This window comes from Lissotriton helveticus, chromosome 6 (genome assembly GCF_964261635.1).
Source record: "Lissotriton helveticus chromosome 6, aLisHel1.1, whole genome shotgun sequence".
Taxonomy (NCBI): Eukaryota; Metazoa; Chordata; class Amphibia; order Caudata; family Salamandridae; genus Lissotriton; species Lissotriton helveticus.
This window is the reverse complement of record NC_136067.1, coordinates 1,944,800,510-1,944,821,917: the sequence shown is the minus strand read 5'-3', so window position 1 is coordinate 1,944,821,917 and position 21,408 is coordinate 1,944,800,510. Positions and strand designations below refer to the sequence as shown.

The window sequence follows — 21,408 nt, the reverse complement described above, 5'->3', positions numbered from 1 at the left end:
GGCTGTACCTAACACGCAGCGAGAGGTGCGTGCATTTTTGGGCATAACATCGTACTGTCGCCAGTGGATACCTAATTATGCTTTACTAACAAAACCCCTTCTGTATCTGACTACTAAAGAAGTGCGCGAACCCCTACCTTGAACTCCAGCATGTCAGGACGCGTTTGAGTCATTAAAAACTGCTTTATGTTCTGCACCCGTCCTGGGGACCCCCGATTACCGGAAGCCCTTTGTACTCTACGTGCACGAGGCGGAAGGTTGCGCGCTGTCTGTCCTAACTCAGAGTTTTGGTGGGAAACAGAGACCTTGTGCTTACTTCTCTGCTATGCTTGACAACGTGGCAAGAGCATTGCCGAGCTGTCTAAGGGCTACAGCGGCTGCTGCGGTCTCGATAAGACAATCGGCAGGGCTCGTACTGGGCTTACCCCTCACAGTAATGGTACCACATGCCGTGGACATTTTGCCGGACAGGACACAGACGCAGCATTTAACTAGTGCTCGTCTAACGGGTTATGAGATGACATTATTTGCACCACATGTAACGATAAAAAGATGTGCCACCCTGAACCCAGCCACGCTATTACCCCTCCCTTCAGATGAGAAAGACAATGAGGTCCATGATTGCTTGTTTCGGACAGAGGAGGAAACAAAAGGAAGAGTAGATTTGACAGATAAGCCCCTCGATGATCCTGATGGGGAGCTGTATGTTGATGGGTCCTGTTTTAAATTAGCAGATGGTACCACAACGGCAGCATACGCAGTTACGACTTTAAAAACAGTGGTGGAGACTTCTAGAGTCCCGTACAATTCAGCTCAAGCTGCAGAGATAATAGCATTGATGCGAGCGTGTGAATTAAGTGAAGGATTGGATGTGAACATTTACACGGACAGCCAATACGCCTTTGGCGTGGCTCATAGTTATGGGAGACTGTGGGCGGAGAGGGGATTTTTGACATCGCATGGACAGAAAATTCAAAATGGCCCATTGATATTACGACTGTTGACAGCTCTGACACTTCCCAAACGATTAGCTGTGATTAAGTGTAGTGCGCACAAGGCAGTGGTGGATGATGTAGGACGAGGAAATGCACTTGCAGACCAAACAGCTAAAGAAAATGCTAGGACAAAACTTCCACAAATGTTCGTGGCAGGACCAGCTAGGTGGGTGCCAGATGTGAACATGTTTGCAGACACTGTACAGAGTGTGCGGAACATACAAGAGAAAGTGACTGAGGAGGAGTTGAAACAATGGAAGGATGGAGGGGGGCGGTTGGACTCGGATGAGTGTTGGACGGATGTGTCAGACTAACGACGATGATTGCTCCCGAATGCATACGTCCTCCCAGTAGTGACGATGGCACATGGACCAGCTCATATAAGTGCAAAGGGGATATGCAAATTATTAGATCCGGTGTGGAGTAATAAGAACATTTCCAGGGTGGCGACACATTTGGTACAGCAGTGCATGGTTTGCTTAAGACATAATCCTGGGAAGGGAACACCCGTCCCTGTAGGCAATTTTGCACCTCCATCCTACCCCTTTGAAGTGATACAGATGGATTACATTGAAATGGAAAGGGTGAATAACCTTAAATACGTCCTTGTGGTGGTATGCTCATTCATTTTAGTATTTTAGTAGGTATGGTTTACCCAGGGTGATCTGGAGCGTTAACGGCACGTCCTTCAATGCTGAACTGATGAAACAGATCTGTAAGGGATTACAAATCTCTCAAAAATTCCACGCAGCCCAACATCCACAGGCGGCGGGTTTGGTTGAAAGATTTAACGGTACATTGAAGCTAAAAATGGCCAAGATACAGGAGAGTACAGGGCTGCGTTGGCCAGACGCGCTTCCCCTTGCCTTGCTTTCCACAAGAGTAACAGTGAATTCTAAGACAGGAGTTTCCCCCCATGAAGTTATATTTGGCAGGCCCGCCAACGTGTGGGGTGTTCCTAGACCCAAATGTTTCTCAGAGATTGAATATCCTTTGTTGACAGATTATCTGTACGCTTTGACTAAAGATCTTCATTCTATTCATCAGCAGGTAGCAGACACACTGAAGCCGTTGCCTGAGGGGCCGGGTCACGACATCCACCCAGGGGACTGGGTCGTGGTGAAGAAATACCAGCGGAAGTCCTGTTTGGAGCCTAGGTGGTCCGAGCCGAAGTTGGTGCTCCTTACCACCCGCACCGCACTTCGAGTGGAGGGTCGGAAGGCGTGGACGCATGCCTCCCACGTGAAGAAAGTTCCTCTACCTCTACCCTATGATGCGTGGGTCCATGGTGGCGTTGCAGATCACGAGACCGAGAGTGTGCCCAGATACATCCCCTTCTCTGATGCTTTATTGACAGAGGGGGAACACAACGAGAGCGCGCGAAGGCCAGCCCTGAGTACAAGTAGCGAGGCTTCTTTTGGTCGCAGTGCACAAACAACGGAAGCCACCCCTTTTGAAAGTGATTCTCCAATTCTGTTCACAGATCCTGAAGTGCGAGGGAGCACTCGCTATAACTTGCGGCCCAGAAAAGAGAGGCGAAAGAACTGAGCACTGGAAGAAGGGCTGAGGAAGGGTTAGGAGTGGACTATATTGAACAGGTTAGTCTAGCGATAGGGATGGACTGCTGAAAGAGCCCTGGTGCACTATTGAGACACTGCTGAACGGGACGCTAGAGTTGTGTGTGGGCCCAGGTTCAGTGCTCCTGAGTTGCTGCAGTTGTGCGACTCCGTCGAGGGATTAGGGTTTGCGAGACTGAAAGCCTGCCTAAGAGGCTTTAACGGACATAGGGAGAAGAGCCTTTTGAAGGGTGAAGCACCCCTCTGGCCGGTTTTGGAGTGTCTGGAACATTTTAGAAGTACCCCCCTTAGTGTTTGGAACTTTTAGGACATCCTTTGGTTCGTTCAGTAGGTGAAATGTATCCCTTTGGCCGCCCTATCCCCGAGGAGGAACAGCCTTTTGCTGCTCCTCGCAGACCAGAACCAGATTCACTGTGGCATGCCCTACCACGAAAAGGCAAAATAGTGGTTATTGTGGTGTTCATTATTATATTCTTGATAATACTTGGAATACTGTTCTTTCTAGATGAAGCTTACCCTGTCCACAAATTGGTTCCTACTCCCTCTCCCTTGCCTGAGCATAATATGATTACTGTTGATTATGGTGAACAATGTATGAGGAAGGGCTACCGTGATAATGTCTTCATAAAAACTTTACATCATGCTCATGCTGTGTATAGTGTGACAGATTGCTGGGTCTGTGGGCTGCTCCCTTCTGCTGCATATAAGAAGGACAGGTTACTGGCACTTCAATTGACCCCTGTGAATAGCTGTGTGGGCTGGTACACTCTGATTGGGATGGTAAAGTTCTTTCAGCAGCCTGATTCTCTGACTCCCCGGCTCCCTGACACTAGGTCGACACTGACAATGCGAGTACACCCTCTGCCCCCTTCATCCCTTGGACGGTTATTTACTGACGGACGTTTTGACCAAACATTCCTAGAAACTTGCTCGAAGAAGGTAGAATGATTTGGGATGCCTAACGACACTGACAAAGTGAGGGAGAGCTTCCTGCAGTTGAACTCTTCCCTATCATACAGACACCCTCCTGCAGCAAACAGTAGTGGTCATTCTTTGGTACCCCTAGCGACGGTGGGGCCTTCACCTTACTTTTGTATCCAGGGTAGAGGTCCGATTAAAGTGGGTGACAGTCTTTGCAATGTGACTGCCTCGATTCGCCTGCCCCTCAGTCCTTCAATGGTTACCCCCCCGAATATCTATTTTGTATGTGGAAATAATGGGTATTTGTGGTTGCCTGAGGGTTGGGGTGGAACATGTTACTTGGCGTACTTACTTCCACCTGTTTATGTGGCATCTTCAGATTATCATTAGACTCACCGGAGGTTTGCCATCATGCAAGGACTGCGCAAAAGGAGGGACCTCCAGGTGGAGGACGTTGATCAGACTGACACTTCTGGGCAGCAATTCACAGATTTCTCGAAGGGTTTGTTACCATTCTGGGGCCCTATCTTTAACAGTAGAGCCATTAGGCGTCTGTCGAGGGTGATGGAAATGGTGGTGACTACGGAGGCTGACATTGCAGCCAATATGTCTCTTGAGATGCAGGCTATGAGATTATTTACGATCCAGAATAGGATGGTGCTTGACGTCATCCTTGCAGATAGGGATGGAGCTTGTCGCGTCATCGGGACTTCTTGCTGTGTGTATATCCCTGACTCCGCCCCGACCGTTAATTTAGCTGTACAGAAACTCCATAGGTTGGCAGCCGAACTCCATCAGGACACCGGTACCTGGTCCTTGCAGACATGGTTGTGGGGTATTTTCTCCTCCTGGGGTTGGAAAATACTGATGGGTTTAGTGGGAGTAGTTGGTGTCCTTCTGACATGTTGCCTTTGTGTGTATTGCCTTCCTCCTTGCTTCTCTATGTGTGCCAGTAACATACGAGTTTCTAAAAGACAGACAAAACAATTCCCTGTTTCCAACGATCTTGAACTTTATGATCCCCGCTGGCTGATGCTTATTGATGATGATGTTCTTGATTAGCATGCTATACTGGCCCTTAGACATGATGTAAAGATTCTCCTTTTGGCTAATAAAGGTATCATTTATGTTAGCCACACCTGCTAAAAGGAGGGTCTGATAGGTTTCAGTTTCCATACCCTGTCCACTTTCTAATTATGCCTATAAGTTAGCAGAGTGTGTCTAACAATTGATATATTCACTAATGCATTTCCGTTTATATTCTAACGTTAGTTGCTCATTTATGCGTGAGACATTATTACAGAGTGTTCTTAGCTTAGCCTGTGTGCCACCATTTTGAAGCATCCCCCTTTTCGTACGAGTTGCACTTGCTCATTCCCCCTCCCGTAGGAATAGGAATATTCCACATGTCAGCAGTTTTGCCTCTCGGGCCACTGTGACTGAAACTACTAGCGAAACCCCTTATCACTCTGTTCTCATGTGCTGGAGATGCTCCAGCCTGGCTCCGTGTCCTTGGAGGTCGATAAGAAAATGTTGCAATCCCAGGTGCAGATGCCTACTGTATGAGACCATTGTTCACCATCTCAGGGGTTCAGTACTTTTCCACAAATGGGCGTGCCTTACTCTGCTTTTTCGCATTATAATGTGTTACTGTAATGATGTGAGTCAGTCCTTCTCGGCGCACTCTTAGGGGTGAGGTCGAACAGGGCCCTCTCATATGGGAGCTTGTGGCCTAATAAACTATTTGTTTTTATTCTTCTCCACTGTCCGGCTGACTTATTATTGGGTAACAATAGGTGAGTGCCGTAAGTCACTCGGGTGGATTTGAGCCACGCTTATCAATGGGTATGTATGTGCGTCACATGCCACCTTCACAAATGCCAAATAGGGCATTTTTCAATGAAATCGCAAATTACCACCAACTACAAGTTGGTGGTAATTTGCGATTTCTTAACACAAATTCGCAATTTCTAAAACCCACATACATCGCATTCAAGAAATCGCTAATTTTGCGATTCCTTAAATGCTTAAGCAAAATAAAGAATCGCAAATTTTTGTGATTCCTTATTTTGCGATTTTTTAATACATTTCAAAAAATGCAAAAAAGCCTTTTGCAATTAGCAAAGGCCGAAATTCGCAGAATTTTGGCCTTTGCGAATCGCAAAAGGCTTGATACATTTACCCCCCGATGTCTTGGGGATATGAATGTTGGGCTCTGCTCCTTTGTTCTTCAAGACCAACTTGCACCTGACTTCGATCTATTTGTGTAAACTTGTACATTTGGAAGTTGCTGCTTCCTGCGCGCCTCGCCAAGTACCAAGTACCTGCTTCTTTGACAGTTGATGCTTTCTATTTAGATCACCACAACAGTGCAGCTTCTCAATTCCCTAATGTAGCCTTAGTCTGTGAAATTGGACAATGGTGGAAATTTTGTGCACCCAAGTTGAGAAAAGGCTATAGGAATCAGGCCATAGCTTGCTGTTGACCCAGATCAGCGTTAGGCAAAATAAATCGACATGCTTTCCAAATATAATCATTTAAATAACATTTACACTGCTGGGCATATCTCTGTGCATATCTCACTGTATTTTATTCTATTTACAATTTTGGGTTGCATTGTTTTAATGTGAATCACTCTGCTTCTGGACTTTCTAGATTTGAACAGATCCCCCCACCCCCTTGTACTACCAGTAACATTCTGCTCAACATCCGAGATAAGAGTCCAACAAAATGTATCTGTACGTAGGAACTAAACCCAAGATGAATTTCCCATCCACTGTCTTCCACAAGGTTCAGTGGAGAGTAAAAAAAAAATGAGTGTATGCGTTGATCTTCACTTCTTGATAAAGCTTCAACTATAATAGTAACGCTGATGTAAAAACAAAAAGTTGCATTTTATTGAGTACCTTCTCGAATGTATGAGCATATTGTTAAGTCATATATTCCTGTGTGTTTCCTGTAGAGCATTTGTGCTGGTATTTCAATCAAAAGGTTTTACTATATGACCATGAGTCAATCTTTAGTGTGAAGATACTTGTTGTCAGCATTACCTTGACCAAATCGGGCAGTTCGGTACACCTCCTCTGCGCCTTTGTATCCCAGCATTCTGCACACCACGTCGCCATCTTTTTTGTCCCAGCCGTCGTCACACACTGTCCCCCATCGCTTATCATAATAGACCTCCACGCGGCCTTCGTGAGGACCTGAACCATTCACCAGGCGGATCACGCTCTCTTCCACTGCAGCTGCTGAGAAATAGTTCAAAAGATACGTGTAAATGTTATGCATGTAGTAAAGGTAAGACAAATCGTGGCCCCTGATTATGTAATGTAAAAAGTACATGTAACTTGCACTTCCATAACATAAAAGGATTTTTTTTCTGTCTGTTGAGCCTATTGGATCATGGAGAATTATTCAAGTAATAAAACCTAATCTATACTACTATAATAAAGGAAGAACTTTCAGCCTTTGAGGCGGGTAAACTCAGGAACCACAGCGCCAATCCACACACCCGATACACCGTTGGAATCGTCAGGGTGTGTAGATGGTTATAGGCTATATAAAAAAAAAATTTTAAACGTTATTTCAAAAATTTACAGTAAAAGAAAAATTAGTCCCTCCGAAGTAGCGCCGGCCGCGACGTGCGTGCTCACATCAGGAGCGCGGGGAGGAGCGGCGTCCAGGAGCGCGACGAGGAGCGGCGGACATGGCGCGGGAGAGGAGCGGTGACATGAGGAGCAGCGGACAGGCCAGCGGCGGTGGGAGCAGCGGACAGGCTGGAGGAGCGGCGGCTGAGGTAAGGGAGCGGCGGACATGGCGCGGGGGAGGAGCGCTGACGTGAGGAGCAGCGGACAGGCCAGCGGCGGTGCGAGCAGCGGACAGGCGGGAGGAGCGGCGGCTGAGGTAAGGGGACCCATGTCGGGGCAGGCGGGGGACGGGCTGGGTGGGGGCCCGGGCTGCAGGAGAAAAGAGAATGAGCCCGTGTTTTTATGGTGAAACAGCAATCATTAACACACCTCTAGGCCAAAAAGATTAGCTATGATGTAAGCTTTCCCAGCCAATGTACACACTGTAGAACGGATTGGTCAGCTGTACACCTCTGCAAAGAATAACAGACATATTTAAAGCAGTATATCAGCAGCGGGCAGGCGGGAGGGTGGCGGCTGAGGTAAGGGGACCCATGTCGGGGCAGGCGGGGGTCGGGGCAGGCGGGGGTCGGGGCAGGCGGGGGACGGGCCGGGCGGGGGACGGGCCGGGCGGGGGCCCGGCTGCTGGACAATGTCGGGGCGGGCGGGGGTTGGGGAAGCCTGTTGCTCCCGGACAACGTCGGGGCGGGCTGCTAGTAGACAAATAAGAGATGTAGGAAGCTGTCTCAAACAATATGAAAAATGGAATCTGATGAGTTTCACAGCCCTGGAGGATCTCCTGCAAAAATACTCTTTCCATCAAACCTTGCAATGCAAAGATTGCTAGTGTAACATCAAAAGCCTCAGGTAGACAGCAATCCCAGCAAAATAGATACTTAAGTTGATTAAAAAAAAGGTAAAATATTCACTACAAATAATCAATTTTTCAGATTTTAAGAATGCCTTAGTTTGGCCAAAAACGAGGACAAGTTCTTTACCCCACTACAAAACTCCAAAACATTGTGAAGCACCAGCTGGTGCTTGGCTTGTAGACGGGTGTGACATAGACACTTTGGATGGTGCATATCAGCTATTGAAGTCTTTTTGACCTTTTTGACCTACAGTTTGGATATCTTGCACCCATGGCGTATGGGCAACTGGAACCAAGAAAAAGTAATGATTCACAATTTGAAGCATGTCTCCAGAATTTGGCATCACCAACACCTCGACTACTTTCATATCAGTTTCAACACCAATTTCTACCACTATTTATTAATGCAACAGCAGAGGTGGTGTCACCAGTAGCATCACCATCACACTCATCAGTTGTAGGTTTTTCCTATGACAAGATACAATTCACCACCAGCACTAACGTACTGAACATCATTGCAGGTCATCCTTAGTCCTTGCTCCAGCAGTTCCGCAGTAACCAAATTATCACTTGCACTGAGAATACCAATATCATGATCACTGACAGTCTCAACACTGCTGCTACCCACCCAAAACACACTTAAGTAAATAAAAAAAGTGAAGGGTGGAATGCTTGAGTTTATCTCAGTCACTGGTAATCACTCAGGCCTCATCCTAGTCCCTCAATATTTTGCACACCCACCCACCTCAGTTTGGAATCAGCCATGTGCAAATTAGTCTTGACCCTGCTCCAATGGGAACACTTAAGAGTTATTTCCAGACACGAGTCGTGTGTACACTGTGTCACTGAGCCTCAGCTATACCTGACTGATGAGCCCTAACTAGGGCAAAACTGGTCCTGGGTTGATGTGTCCCGGTTGAGGGAGGGTCTGGCCTGTCAGTTTGTGGCTGAGATTAATTCAACAATTTTTTGTATACTTTAGGTGGTCGGCCAAACCAAGGCAAGTAGAGCTAGCAGTACCGACTTCACAGCTGTCCCTAAAACACAATACCCTTCGGCAAAGTGTTAGGGACTATTTTGATTACTATTACTCATGCCATGATTAGGGTGTGGTCACAGTGCTCTTGGGGAGGTGAACATCAACTTAGTTTTTCTTTTACACCGGGTTGCTTGAAATTGTCCTTGAGGATTACTCTACCCACAGTGATCGGTGGGAGAAGGATGTGGAAGAACAGAGTGTGTTGCAGCCCTGGAGGTGTGCTGGTTTTTCTGAAATAACAGGCAGAAGCAGCAGATGGAGGCACAGGGCATTGCTAATATAAAGACTGAGAGTTATCCCAAGCAACAGTCTCCACAAATGACAAAAATGGAGGCAGCCAATTATCTCCTAAACACTCAGGCATCACAACTTTTCAGTGAGTATCTAAATATAGGGTGAGAAATTTAGAGATGAAAATCCTTATACTGCCAAAAGAGCTGTTTTATCCTATGTCATTTGTCTTTTTCTCACCTCTCCTACATTTTCACACAGTGTGCTCATAAATCTGCAAGTCCAATGAGGCTGCTAAATATTTTGTCAGCAGGGAAGAAGGCTTTGCCAGTAAGGGCCTACATATCAAAGTGTGAACCCACACAGAGCAAGATGATGGAGGGAGCTAACATTCTTATACAGGGCAGAGGCCTTCCTCCCTGTGCCCTTGGAGAAGAACCATGTGTAAAATTGGTTCTGTCTCTGATAACTGGGGCTTGCACATCCAGCTGGTGGAAGCTCATTCACGACTCACATCAAGAGTATGACCTTGGAGATTAGCAATCAGCTTTACTACATATAAAATCATCACAGACCACTGGACAGGCTCACAAATCTACCTGGAGATAGCTGAACCATGCTCAATGCGGCTGACCTGTGTGAAGTCCTGGACACATGTTGTGACCAGCTATGCCTCCTTCTTCTCTTTCTGCTCAACAGTTTTGCATTACCTCCATGGGAGAACAGACTTTCTTCGCCAATTGTTGACTGTTCCGCTCCTCAGTTGTGAAAACCCAGGAACAAAGCACCAAAAGATGCTTTCAGTTTGTACTGGTAGGACTTAAGATTTTTTAATCAGGCACTCTGACTTTCTACTGCTTCCCACAATTTAACTAGTCCTATTCTCCCAATAGGTAGGATGCCAGAGCATGTTCGCCCCGAAGCAGTACCCTGGAATGTATTATTTATCCAAAGGTGAGGGAAAGTCTAGTAATCTAGCCAGTAAGAAGAGTAAAGAGTACTCCCTGTTGTGATAAGTGGAGACCATTGTAAATGAAGACACCAAGGTGACTTAAGTCTGCATGTAGATTGTCTTGTGCTTCAAATGCATTACTGTACAGCTATCCAAAGCCAATTTGCTGGAGACATTCGCAATTGTGAGGGTGATGAGCTGCTGCTCTTTAGATGCTTACTTAGAGACGAATCATAGCTAAGTCATTGTTGATGCTGGTTGTTGGTTTTAGTTAATTGTCATGCAAGTCCATTCAAATTACTAGTAAGTCATCCACATGAAAGAGTCAGGCCAAAGCTGCAGGCATTCATCAAATGTTAACAATATACAATTGGCTTCATTCATTACCCCCATACTTAGATACAATGGCTGGGAGATTACTTTTTGTACAAGGGATTTCTCCAAAAAGCTAAAATTATCTCACCAGCCCTTTGTATGAAGTGAGCAAAATCTTCATTGTTTGAGAGCCTTATTTAGATCAATTAAGACATTAGTTAGTTCTTGGACATTGAAAGAGTATATAATCTATACTTAAAACTATATTGAACACTTAATTTGGCCACTGACCTTGGAGCTATACCAATCGTTGTGCCTATATCCAATTAAGCCTTAAAAGTGATTTAATACTGGAGCACATTGCAAGCAGTATCCAAAATACAGGAACCCTCCCTTCTACTTCCCACCAAGATCATGGACAGCAACCTGTCCACTTAAAATGCAAGCAGTAGACCTAAACTCAGAACACTAAGAGAATGAACCAGAATGACAGAATACCGTCCCACACTCTGCTTAGGTCGGTTTTACTAACCAGAATAACAAAAAATAAAAGAAACAGAAGACATTTGATTCAATTCCTGATCGTGTTCTTTCCTAAACCCAGACATAGTTTAAGTGGATGATTCAAGAAATCAGTGACATCAAAAAATGGAATCACAACGATGATGCACTGTAGTATTTTCTGCCTTGTGAAGTTTTGTTGTTATTGTATGTCTGTTACTTTTCAATAAAAATTTATAAAAAATAAAAAAATAAAAATAAAAAAAATGGAATCACAAATGAACAAGCATTAGCAAAGTCAGTAGCTCTTGATTGTGTTAGAGAAATTGTCAGGTAATAATTGGGTGACTTTGTGTGTGCAACACGTCGGTCTAAAACAATACAGCATGCTAGAGTGGGTCTGCTTTGTTGAACTGATAGCATTAACTGATGTAACTTGCATACTTAAAGCAGAGTATTTCAACTATTAATCAGAAGAGTATGTTTACATTGTAAGTGTTGCATTTAAAAGAAATACATAGCAAAATATTGTACAGTAAACACTTTTGTCAAAAGCCAATGTTTTTGTTACATCTTCAAGAAACCCTATAGGTAAACATGCCTCAAATCTATAACCTCAAAATCCGATACACTAAACCATCCAAACAGCAAGCATTTCTGAAACCAAAAATCCGTAAACCACCAACTAAAATGCTGTCATGTCAGCAAAGTAAAAACATCAAAGAGCATTCAAAGGACTATCTGATACCTCATCACCAAAACATAAAGGGAACCCAAAAGGGGACACTATAGCCATACATCAATCAATCAATCAGGAGTTTGTTAAAGCGCGACTACTCACCCGTAAGGGTCTCAAGGCGCTAGGGGTGGGGTGGGGGGGGGGGGGTGGAGGTTCCATTCCATCAAGGAGGGGGTCTGTCGAAGAGCCAGGTTTTGAGGTTTCTTGCGAAGATGGGGAGCGATGTTGTCTGTCTGAGGTGGAGCGGAAGGGCGTTCCATGATTTGGTCGCGAGGAACGAGAAGGAGCGGCCTCCCGATCTGGTCTTTCTGGTGCGGGGGACCACGGCGTAGGAGAGCTGGGCTGATCGTAGGGTCCTTTGGGGTGCGTGGAATTTGAGCCGGCTGTTCAGGTATGCTGGTCCGGTTCCGTGGAGGGCCTTGTGTGCGTGGGTGAGCATCTTAAAGGTGATTCTCTCCTCGACGGGGAGCCAGTGGAGTGTGCGCAGGTGCTGGGAGATGTGGCAGTGTTTTGGCAGGTTGAGGACCAGTCTTGCGGCAGCGTTCTGGATGTTCTGTAGCTTGCGGATGAGGTTTTTGTTTATTCCGGCGTAGAGTGCGTTGCCGTAGTCGAGTCTGCTGGTGACCAGGGCGTGAGTGACTGTCTTTCGGTGTTCGAGGGGGATCCATTTGAAGGTCTTACAAAGGAGGCGGAGGGTGTGGAAGCAGGAAGATGAGACAGAGTTGATCTGGCGGTCCATTTTGAGCTCGGAGTCCAGGATGATTCCCAGGTTGCGTGCGTGGTCTGTGGGGGTTGGTGGGTTTCCGAGGGCGGTGGGCCACCAGGTGTCGCTCCAGGCGTCGGGGTTTGGGCCCATGATGAGTACTTCTGTTTTGTTGGTGTTTAGTTGTAGGCAGCTGTTTTTCATCCATTTGGCGACGGCTTCCATGCCTTCTCGGAAGTTGCGTCTGGCGGTGTTGGGCTCGTTGGATAGGGAGAGGATGAGCTGGGTGTCGTCTGCGCATGACACGATGTTGAGTCAGTAGGTTCTGACGATGGGGGCAAGTGGAGCCATGTAGACGTTGAAGAGCGTCGGGCTGAGGGAGGAGCCCTGGGGGACTCCGCAGGTGGTAGGTGTGGGGTCTGAGAGGAAAGGTGGTAGTCTGACCCGTTGCGTCTTGCCGGAGAGGAAGGAGCAGATCCTGTCGAGGGCCTTGTCCTGGATTCCTGCGTCGTAGAGTCTGCGTGTTAGGGTGCGGTGGGAGACTGTGTCGAACGCCGCTGATAGGTCTAGGAGGATGAGGGCTACTGTTTCTCCTTTGTCCAGTAGGGTGCGGATGTCGTCTGTTGCGGCGAGGAGGACGGTTTCCGTACTGTGGTTTTTTCTGAAGCCGGATTGGGAGGAGTCGAGGATGTTGTGTTCTTCAATGAATGTGCGAGTTGGCTGTTGATGGCTTTCTCGATGACTTTCGCTGGGAAAGGGAGCAGGGAGATGGGTCTGTAGTTTTTGAGGTCGGTGGGGTCCGCTGAGGGTTTCTTTAGGAGGGGGTTGACCTCGGCGTGTTTCCAGTCATCGGGGAATGAGGCGGTCGCCAGAGAGCGGTTGATGGTGTGGCGGAGCATGGGTGTGATGGTGTCGGCGGCTCTGTTGAAGATGTGGTGGGGGCAGGGGTCCGTGGGGGCCCCTGAGTGGATTCACTTCATTGTCTTCAGTGTGTCTTCGGTGGTGAGGGCTGTCCAGTCATCAATCGCTGGTTTCCGGGTGTCGGGGGTGGTTGGTGAAGGTTCAGTGTGTTGGTTGTCTTCGTCGAAGTTGTCGTAGATGCTCTTGATTCTGTGGTGGAAAAAGGTGCTGAGTTTGTCGCAGAGGTCTTGTGAGGGAGGGATGTCGGTAGACTCGCTGGTGGGTTGGGCGAACTCCTTGATGATGCTGAAGAGTTCCTTGCTGTTGTGTGCGTGGGTGGAGATTCTGTCTTCAATCGCTTTTTTCCTCGTTTCTCTGATGAGTTGATGGTGGGCGTTGGTGGCGGCTCTGAAGTTGTTGTGGGCTTCTGTGGATTTGGTATTTTACCAGGCCTTTTCGAGGCGGCGGCATGTGCGCCTGGACTCTCGAAGTTCGGTGGTAAACTATCTGGCTTTCTTGGCACGGGTATTGTTGTTTTTCTTGAGGGGGGCTATGGTGTTGGTGCTGTCCGAGATCCATCTATGCAGGGTTCGGGCTGCGGTGTTGAGGTCGTCGTCTTCCGTGATGGTTGGGGTGGAGTTGTTGAGTGAGGAGGTGAGCTGGTCGTCGGTGATTTTGGTCCAGTTTCTTTGTGGAAGCAGGTGCTGGTGTCTGTGGATGGTGGGTGTTCTGAAGTGGACGCAACGATGGTCGGTCCATGGGAGTTTGGTGGTGTGGCTGAAGGTGATGGAGTTTCCTGTAGTGAAGAGGGGGTCGAGGGTGTGTCCTGCTGAGTGCGTGGGCTCGGTCACGATCTGGCAGAGTCCAATGTTGTGGAGGTTGTCCAGGAGGCATGTGGTGTTGGGGTCCAGTTGATTGTCGAGGTGGAAGTTGAGGTCTCCCAGCAGGGTGTAGTTGGTGGATGCGATGGCCTGCGGGGAGATAATGTCTGTGATGGAGTTGGCGAAGGGTCCGCAGGGTCCAGGGGGTCGGTAGATGAGGGTTCCTCGCAGGGCGGCGGTGGGGCTGGCCAGTATCTTGAAGTGAAGGTGTTCCATCAGTTCTGTGGACTCGTCAGGGAGTGTGCTCAGGCGGAGGCTGGATTTGTGGACGATGGCGATTCCTCCTCCTGGGTGGGTGGGGCGGTCCTTCCTGGAGATCTTGTATCCTTGAGGGATGGCGATGGCGATGTCCGGTCCCGAGGTGGTGTTGGTCCAGGTTTCGGTGAAGAATGCTACGTCCGGGGTGGTGCTGTCGAGGAGGTCCCAGAATTCTGTGGCGTGTTTGTGTAGGGATCGGACGTTGAGGAGGATGCATTGCAGGGTCTTCGGTTCGGTTGTATTCTTGTGGGCGGGGTGTGCTGGACCCGTGTTCTTGGCGGTGCTGCAGGTGTGCCGGCAGTGGTGACAGCTGAAGGGTCCATGGGTGTCGGCTGGTGATGCTAGCTTGCAGTTGTTGTTGCAGCCTGGGTTGAGTGCGTGGAGTGCTGCTGGGTCATAGCTTTGGCGGGGCGGAGGTCCAGGGTTCCTGGTGCTGGTCGCGGACGGGTCGCGGACGGGGCAGACGTGCTTGCCTTTGACGCGCCTTCGGCTGCGCGGCCGCGCAGTGGCCGCCATTAAGTAGGGGTCGGGGAGGGCTGGACAGCTGGGAGGCGGGAGCGGGGAGGGGAGCTGGATTGGGCCGGTCGCGCTGGGGGGGAGGGGCCACGGGGGCAGCAGCGGCGGGGAAAGGTAAAGGGAGGAAAGAAGGGATAAATAAAAAAGGGAAAATAAGCAGAAATAAGGCACAAAAGAGCAGAGATGCAGAAAAGAGCAGAAAGGTGAAAGATAGAAAGGGTAGAAAAACGAGTGAAAACGAGTTAAGGAGCAGAGGGAGAGAAAGGGAAAATGGGCAGAAATAAGGCACAAAAGAGCAGAGGTGCAAAAAGGTGAAAGATAGAAAGGGTAGAAAAACGAGTGAAAACGAGTGAAGGAGCAGAGGGAGAGAAAGGGAAAATGGGCAGAAATAAGGCACAAAAGAGCAGAGATGCAGAAAAGAGCAGAAAGGTGAAAGATAGAAAGGGTAGAAAAACGAGTGAAAACGAGTTAAGGAGCAGAGGGAGAGAAAGGGAAAATGGGCAGAAATAAGGCACAAAAGAGCAGAGATGCAGAAAGGTGCAGAAAGGTGAAAGATAGAAAGGGTAGAAAAACGAGTGAAGGAGCAGAGTGAGAGAAAGGAGACAGAGGTCCACTGGACCACCAGGGATGAGGCGCAGGGAAACCTGCCGGTGGAGGAGGGCCTCGATCACCAACACTCAAGAGTGCAGGGGCAGGGGCACCTCACTTAATGGTGGAGCTGCGAGGGTGGGAGAGCAATTTCACTGACAATGAGTCAGTGGTCTTGCTCGCCTGTCCCTGCAGTGGCCGCCATTAAGTAGGGGTCGGGGAGGGCTGCACAGCTGGGAGGCGGTAGCGGGGAGGGGAGCTGGATTGGGCCGGTCGCGCTGGGGGGAGGGGCCGCGGGGGCAGCAGCGGCGGGGAAAGGTAAAGGGAGGAAAGAAGTTATAAAGAAAAAAGGGAAAATAAGCAGAAAAAAGGCACAAAAGAGCAGAGATGCAGAAAAGAGCAGAAAGGTGAAAGATAGAAAGGGTAGAAAAACGAGTGAAAACGAGGGAAGGAGCAGAGGGAGAGAAAGGGAAAATGGGCAGAAATAAGGCACAAAAGAGCAGAGGTGCAGAAAGGTGAAAGATAGAAAGGGTAGAAAAACGAGTGAAAACGAGTGAAGGAGCAGAGGGAGAGAAAGGGAAAATGGGCAGAAATAAGGCACAAAAGAGCAGAGATGCAGAAAGGTGCAGAAAGGTGAAAGATAGAAAGGGTAGAAAAACGAGTGAAGGAGCAGAGTGAGAGAAAGGAGACAGAGGTCCACTGGACCACCAGGGCTGAGGCGCAGGGAAACCTGCGGGTGGAGTAGGGCCTCGATCACCAACACTCAAGAGTGCAGGGGCAGGGGCACCTCACTTAATGGTGGAGCTGCGAGGGTGGGTGAGCAATTTCCCTGACAATGAGTACCTTGGCCTTGATGGCTGGCCCAACCAAACAATGGCAAACAACAACATACGAACGCCAATCCCTGGAAAGGGATGATCAAAGCCAACTACCTCTCTACGTACTTTTTATTCTATCTTTTAAAGAACTGATGGTGTTAGACATTCTAGCAAGTTAATGATAAGGGGTGGGCAGAATGTTTTATTCCACTCGCAGAATTGGCTGAATTTGGCAACTCTACGTTACTCTTGTAAAGCGGAGTTACGACCAAATTCTGCCAATTGCTGCGTGGCAGAATTTGTACCTGTGAGACTCCAAAAATGAGAGCAAGATTTGATGTCCCCTAACATTATTTTCTAACACAGGTGGGAGGTTGGAGAGCTGATTTTTGAGTAGATTATCTGCCGCTCAAGTGGCAGCAAAATCATCTTGAATGTCCGTGGGCTCTTGCACACCACATGCTACCCTTCGCACTGATTTTTTTAGCACTGCTTGCACTACTGGCACTAAATAGCAGCAGTAACAGCTCAACATGTGTATTTTCCACCCGTTGGCACATCTCTGCGGAATCTCATGAAGGTTTTGTGTTTACTGCGTCAAATTTGCTGAGTGAAACTGCGCAAGTTCTGCCCAACCCTCTTAAAGATGTCTGTAGCCAAAACGAAAAAATGGATACAGGCATCCATGTATAAAGACGTGTGTAAGAGTTAAATAAATGTAGAAATATACCATTTTGCGACATTTATTCTCAAAACACAAAATAAATATGGATAGATACCAATAAGAAAGCCAAAAAATAAATATGGATAAAAACAGACAGAAATGTAAAAAAAAAAAAATACCATAAACCCGGCAGCCCTAATAATATTTATTTATTTATTTATTTATTTAGTTATAGTGTTTTATATAGCGCGAACAAGACCCGTGGGTATCAGAGCGCTTAACATAGAAGATTACAGATTGACATTATAGTAGCAATTATAACAACAACACAGATATGAAGGTAGAAGGTGATATGCTATCTAGGGTGATTAGATAAATATATTCCTAACGCCTGTGCAATTAGCATTAAGAGGTGCATAAGGTTTAGCTTGTGTCATAGTCATACAGTCAGCTCGGTGAGGTAGGGTTACATAGTATTATCAGTACAATTACCTGAGTAATTAGCAACAAGAGTTGAATGGGTTTAGCTAGTAGCAAGGATCATAAAGATAAACAAAGTAAGGTAGAGGTAATATCTTTTTGGGTGTGAGATACAGTGTAGAGATCACATAAATATGAGGTAGCAGTAAAGTGTACAGCCGAGGCTTGAGCGGTAATCAGTCATTTGTCTTATTGATCTTCAGATTATTCATGAAGAGTCCGATCCTCTTTTGGCGTAAATGTTCATACCAATGGTCTGTAGGCCTCTCTATGTAGGGTATTTACTCATCATGTGGCTCTTCAGTTCCCGTTTAAATGTTGCAATATTTTTAATCTTTCTGATGTTAGGAGGGAGTGAATTCCAGACTCTGGGGGCGGCTCCGGAGAATGCTCGGTCATAGGTCTTTTTCTTCCGGAAGAAGGCCGGCTGCAATAGTAACTCTTTAGCGCTTCTAGTTGGTCTGTTACCTCCCCATAGCTTAATTTTCTTGGCTAGATATCTAGGCGTGTTGTAGTGGACCGCTTTGTGGGTAATACAGGCTATCTTCATTTTAATTCTAGCTTCGTAAGGTAACCAGTTTAGTGCCTTCAGGTGAGGAGATATGTGATTGAATTTCCTCGTTCCCGTGATGAGTCTTGCCGCTGCGTTGAGACAGGCTTTTAGTGGTGCAGTGGATGTTTTCGGTAGGCCAGCTAACATGGTGCAGCCATATTCGATCCTCGAGATAACTAGCGATTGGATAGCAAGTTTTAGATCCGCTTCTGAGATAAAGGGTTTCAGTTTTCTTAGATAGTTCAAGTGGAAACGTGCGCTCTTGGCCATTGAGTTGATGTGTTCTTTCATGTCGAGGTTCTCGTCTAATGTAATTCCTAGTGATTTGGCTGAGTTAACTAGGGTCGGGGTGCAGTTAAGCGCAGTCACCAATTTAGCCCATTCCTTTACCTCTGGTTGACTCCTTGTCGGTGAGATTAACAGGAATTCTGTTTTGTTGGCATTAAGTTTCAGATGATTGGCTGTTAGCCATTGCAACGCTTTCTTTAGAGTTGCATTCATTAGGTCAATGTCATCACTGCAGGCAATCTTCATATATATTTGCGTGTCGTCTGCATACATGTGGTAGGAGATCTGTGATTTTCGAAGAATCTCCGTGAGAGGTTCTACATACAAGTTGAATAGATCTGGGGATAACGTTGAACCTTGAGGGACCCCGATTGCGTTAGGGCATGGGGAGGAGATTGCTTGGTTGACCAGGAATAGTTGAGTCCTGTTCTGCAGGAAGGAATTAAACCATTTCAGTACGTTTCCAGATAAACCCATCCTGTCTTGTAGCCTGATCATCAGGATCTCATGATTTACCGTGTCAAATGCTGATGACAAGTCTAGAATAATAGAATACACCGAATTTGTAGAGCGTGGCAGGTAGAGCGGTCAGAACTAAATTGCCCACAGCATCAAACTACTTGAGACGTCTGGTGGAAGTTTAGAACTAATTTCAATGTCCCCTCAATCAAAGATGTTCAGCGGCAGGGAGAGAAAGTTTATTAGAGTGAAAAGAGTAAGGGAAAGAAAATAAAGAGTGATAGGGCGAGAGAAAGAGAGGAGATTAGAGTGAAAGACACAGATGGGGAGAGAATGAAGAAAAGGAAAGACAGAGCGAGAAAGAGTGGTGGTCAGAGAGAGGGCAAGGGAAGGGAGGGGAAGGGAGAACGAAAGAGAGAATGGATGAGAGGGCTATGTAAAGAGTGAGAGTAGGAGAAAGCGGGGAGTGAGAGTGGCCGAAAGTGTGAGAGTCATAAAGAAAAAGAGCTAGTGAGAGGAAGGGAAAGAACGAGGGGAAGATAAGGAGCGAGCTGGAGGGGAGAGAAAGAGAAAGGAAAGGAGAAAAACTGTGCGAGGAGGTGGAGAGAAGATAGACAGGGAGAGAGATGGAGACAGATAGAGTGGGTGGGGGAGTGAAAGAGAGTAAGAGTGTGAGAGACAGAAGGATAGAAGCAAGGGGACGCTTGAAGCAGGATAACGAGTGTGCCAGGACAGCTTGAATATTTGATATTGAGTATCTATTACAGAGAGACATGACAAGAATCCCATTTTTGGTAAATAAGGTCACGGGTCAAATGATTTGATTTTATAATAAACTTGGATTCACCCATGGGTGCGACTGGCTTTGCTGCACTATCAGACCGGGCAACTTTGCAAATTAATTTAGGAATGGAAAAAATGCGAGAACCAGACCCCTTCTCGAATTCCGGGACTTTTAATGTATTTTCACTTGTTTTATGTAACCTACAAAAGAGCAGGCAGAACTCTTTGGATAAATAAACGTGACCAGTTTATTATACAGCCTCTGATGCCTCACAGCCACTCATGGGGATTGATAACATCAGCTACAGTAACTCGGACCATCTGTCAATTAAGGAAGTCAAACTGATTTATGCCACTAATCTTTCAAAAACACAAGATTTACATTGCAAACAAAAAACATTGTGGTTAGCATTAAAGAATGCAGAGCAAGGTTGGAGTCTCAAAGCAGGTTCCTGTTTATCACGCAGCCTTCTGTGGTCTAAGAAAGAAATTTTGCAAAGTCAGAACAGGCTGAGCCTCAATAAGGAAAATCTAAGTGTAACCACATGTCCTCTGCTGGTTCTATGAGGAGGCCTTCACCCCATGATGGCAAGATCCGATTCTAATAAAATGGGAATTCCTCACCCACAGATTCCACTTCTCATGGCTGAAGATTTCCAATTGTTTGGCATTGATTGTAGTACTGACTATCCATCCCCAGGATATTGAGGTACAAGAATATTGAGTGGCCAAATATTGAAAGTTAAGTGAATTTAGGAAAGTATTTACTTTTCTTATTACACATCCATGTACCTTGAAGATATGTGCACAGTGTAGATTCATATATGTGGAGTTAGTTGTAGAACATCTAGACTGACTTACTTGTATCTTGCTACTTGATTTTTTCCAACATTTTGTCCTTCATACTGTGATCCATCGATATTCTAAGGTCAATATTTAGGATGCACACCTTTGGAATTCAAAAAGTTTCCAGAAGTACTCCTGAAACCCGTTGGGGAATTACATTTTCACGTGAGCATATATATATGTTAATATTCTCAAATCACTGATCGAGAACATATATATTTACTTTTTTTTAAATTCTTTTCTCCAACAGGAAAAACATTTCCACGAAAGAAATCCCTTTCTCTGAACAGAACAACAATGTTGGGTATTTCCCATCCCGGTCTCGTAAGGGGTTTAGAGCCCGATGGATGAAACTGTTTTGTGATTCACAAGATTTCAGTATTTGCGAATGGCAAACATTATATTGCAATTGCAATGTACTGAAGACCCGTTGCGACATGGAAAAGTCTGTCTGAATCACAAAGTGGCATTTGCAACTTACGGGCACTTGCAAAATATAGGGGACATGTAACACCCACCTCAACTCCTTTGCAAATCAGTTTGCAATTCAGCAATGGTGTGGAAGTTTATTTGCAATACCAAATCATTGATCAGTTACAGATAACTGAAAGGGGTAGTAACAGATTTGCAAAGTGGAAGCTGTACCCAGAGGACATTTCCTTCCTTGTGAATGGTGGCTGCAGTCTTCAGGGGGAGCAGACTTGTAGATGCCATGCAGTGAGGAATATCAACTATTTAAGACAGAAATGTCTGTGGTTACTGCCCACATACTTCAGGTAGAGATTCTGCAACATATGCAGGGTGTAACTTCAGGTATAGGAGTATGTAGTGAAGGCTTCTCCAACGACTAGCTAGTGAACTACTTACTGGTAGTTCTCCAGCTATCTGTAAGTAGCTCTCTTGT

The 21,408-nt window shown here is 46.6% G+C and overlaps 1 protein-coding gene across 1 annotated transcript in view; it reads right to left on the bottom strand.

Moving 5' to 3' along the window:
* SCARA5 (scavenger receptor class A member 5) overlaps nt 1-21,408 on the bottom strand; it is a 1,132,578-nt gene that overhangs the window by 65,165 nt on the left and 1,046,005 nt on the right. The window contains exon 7 of the mRNA XM_078649946.1: nt 6,544-6,741. Coding sequence (XP_078506072.1) covers nt 6,544-6,741 — 198 coding nt within the window. The remainder of the gene's footprint in view (nt 1-6,543; nt 6,742-21,408) is intronic.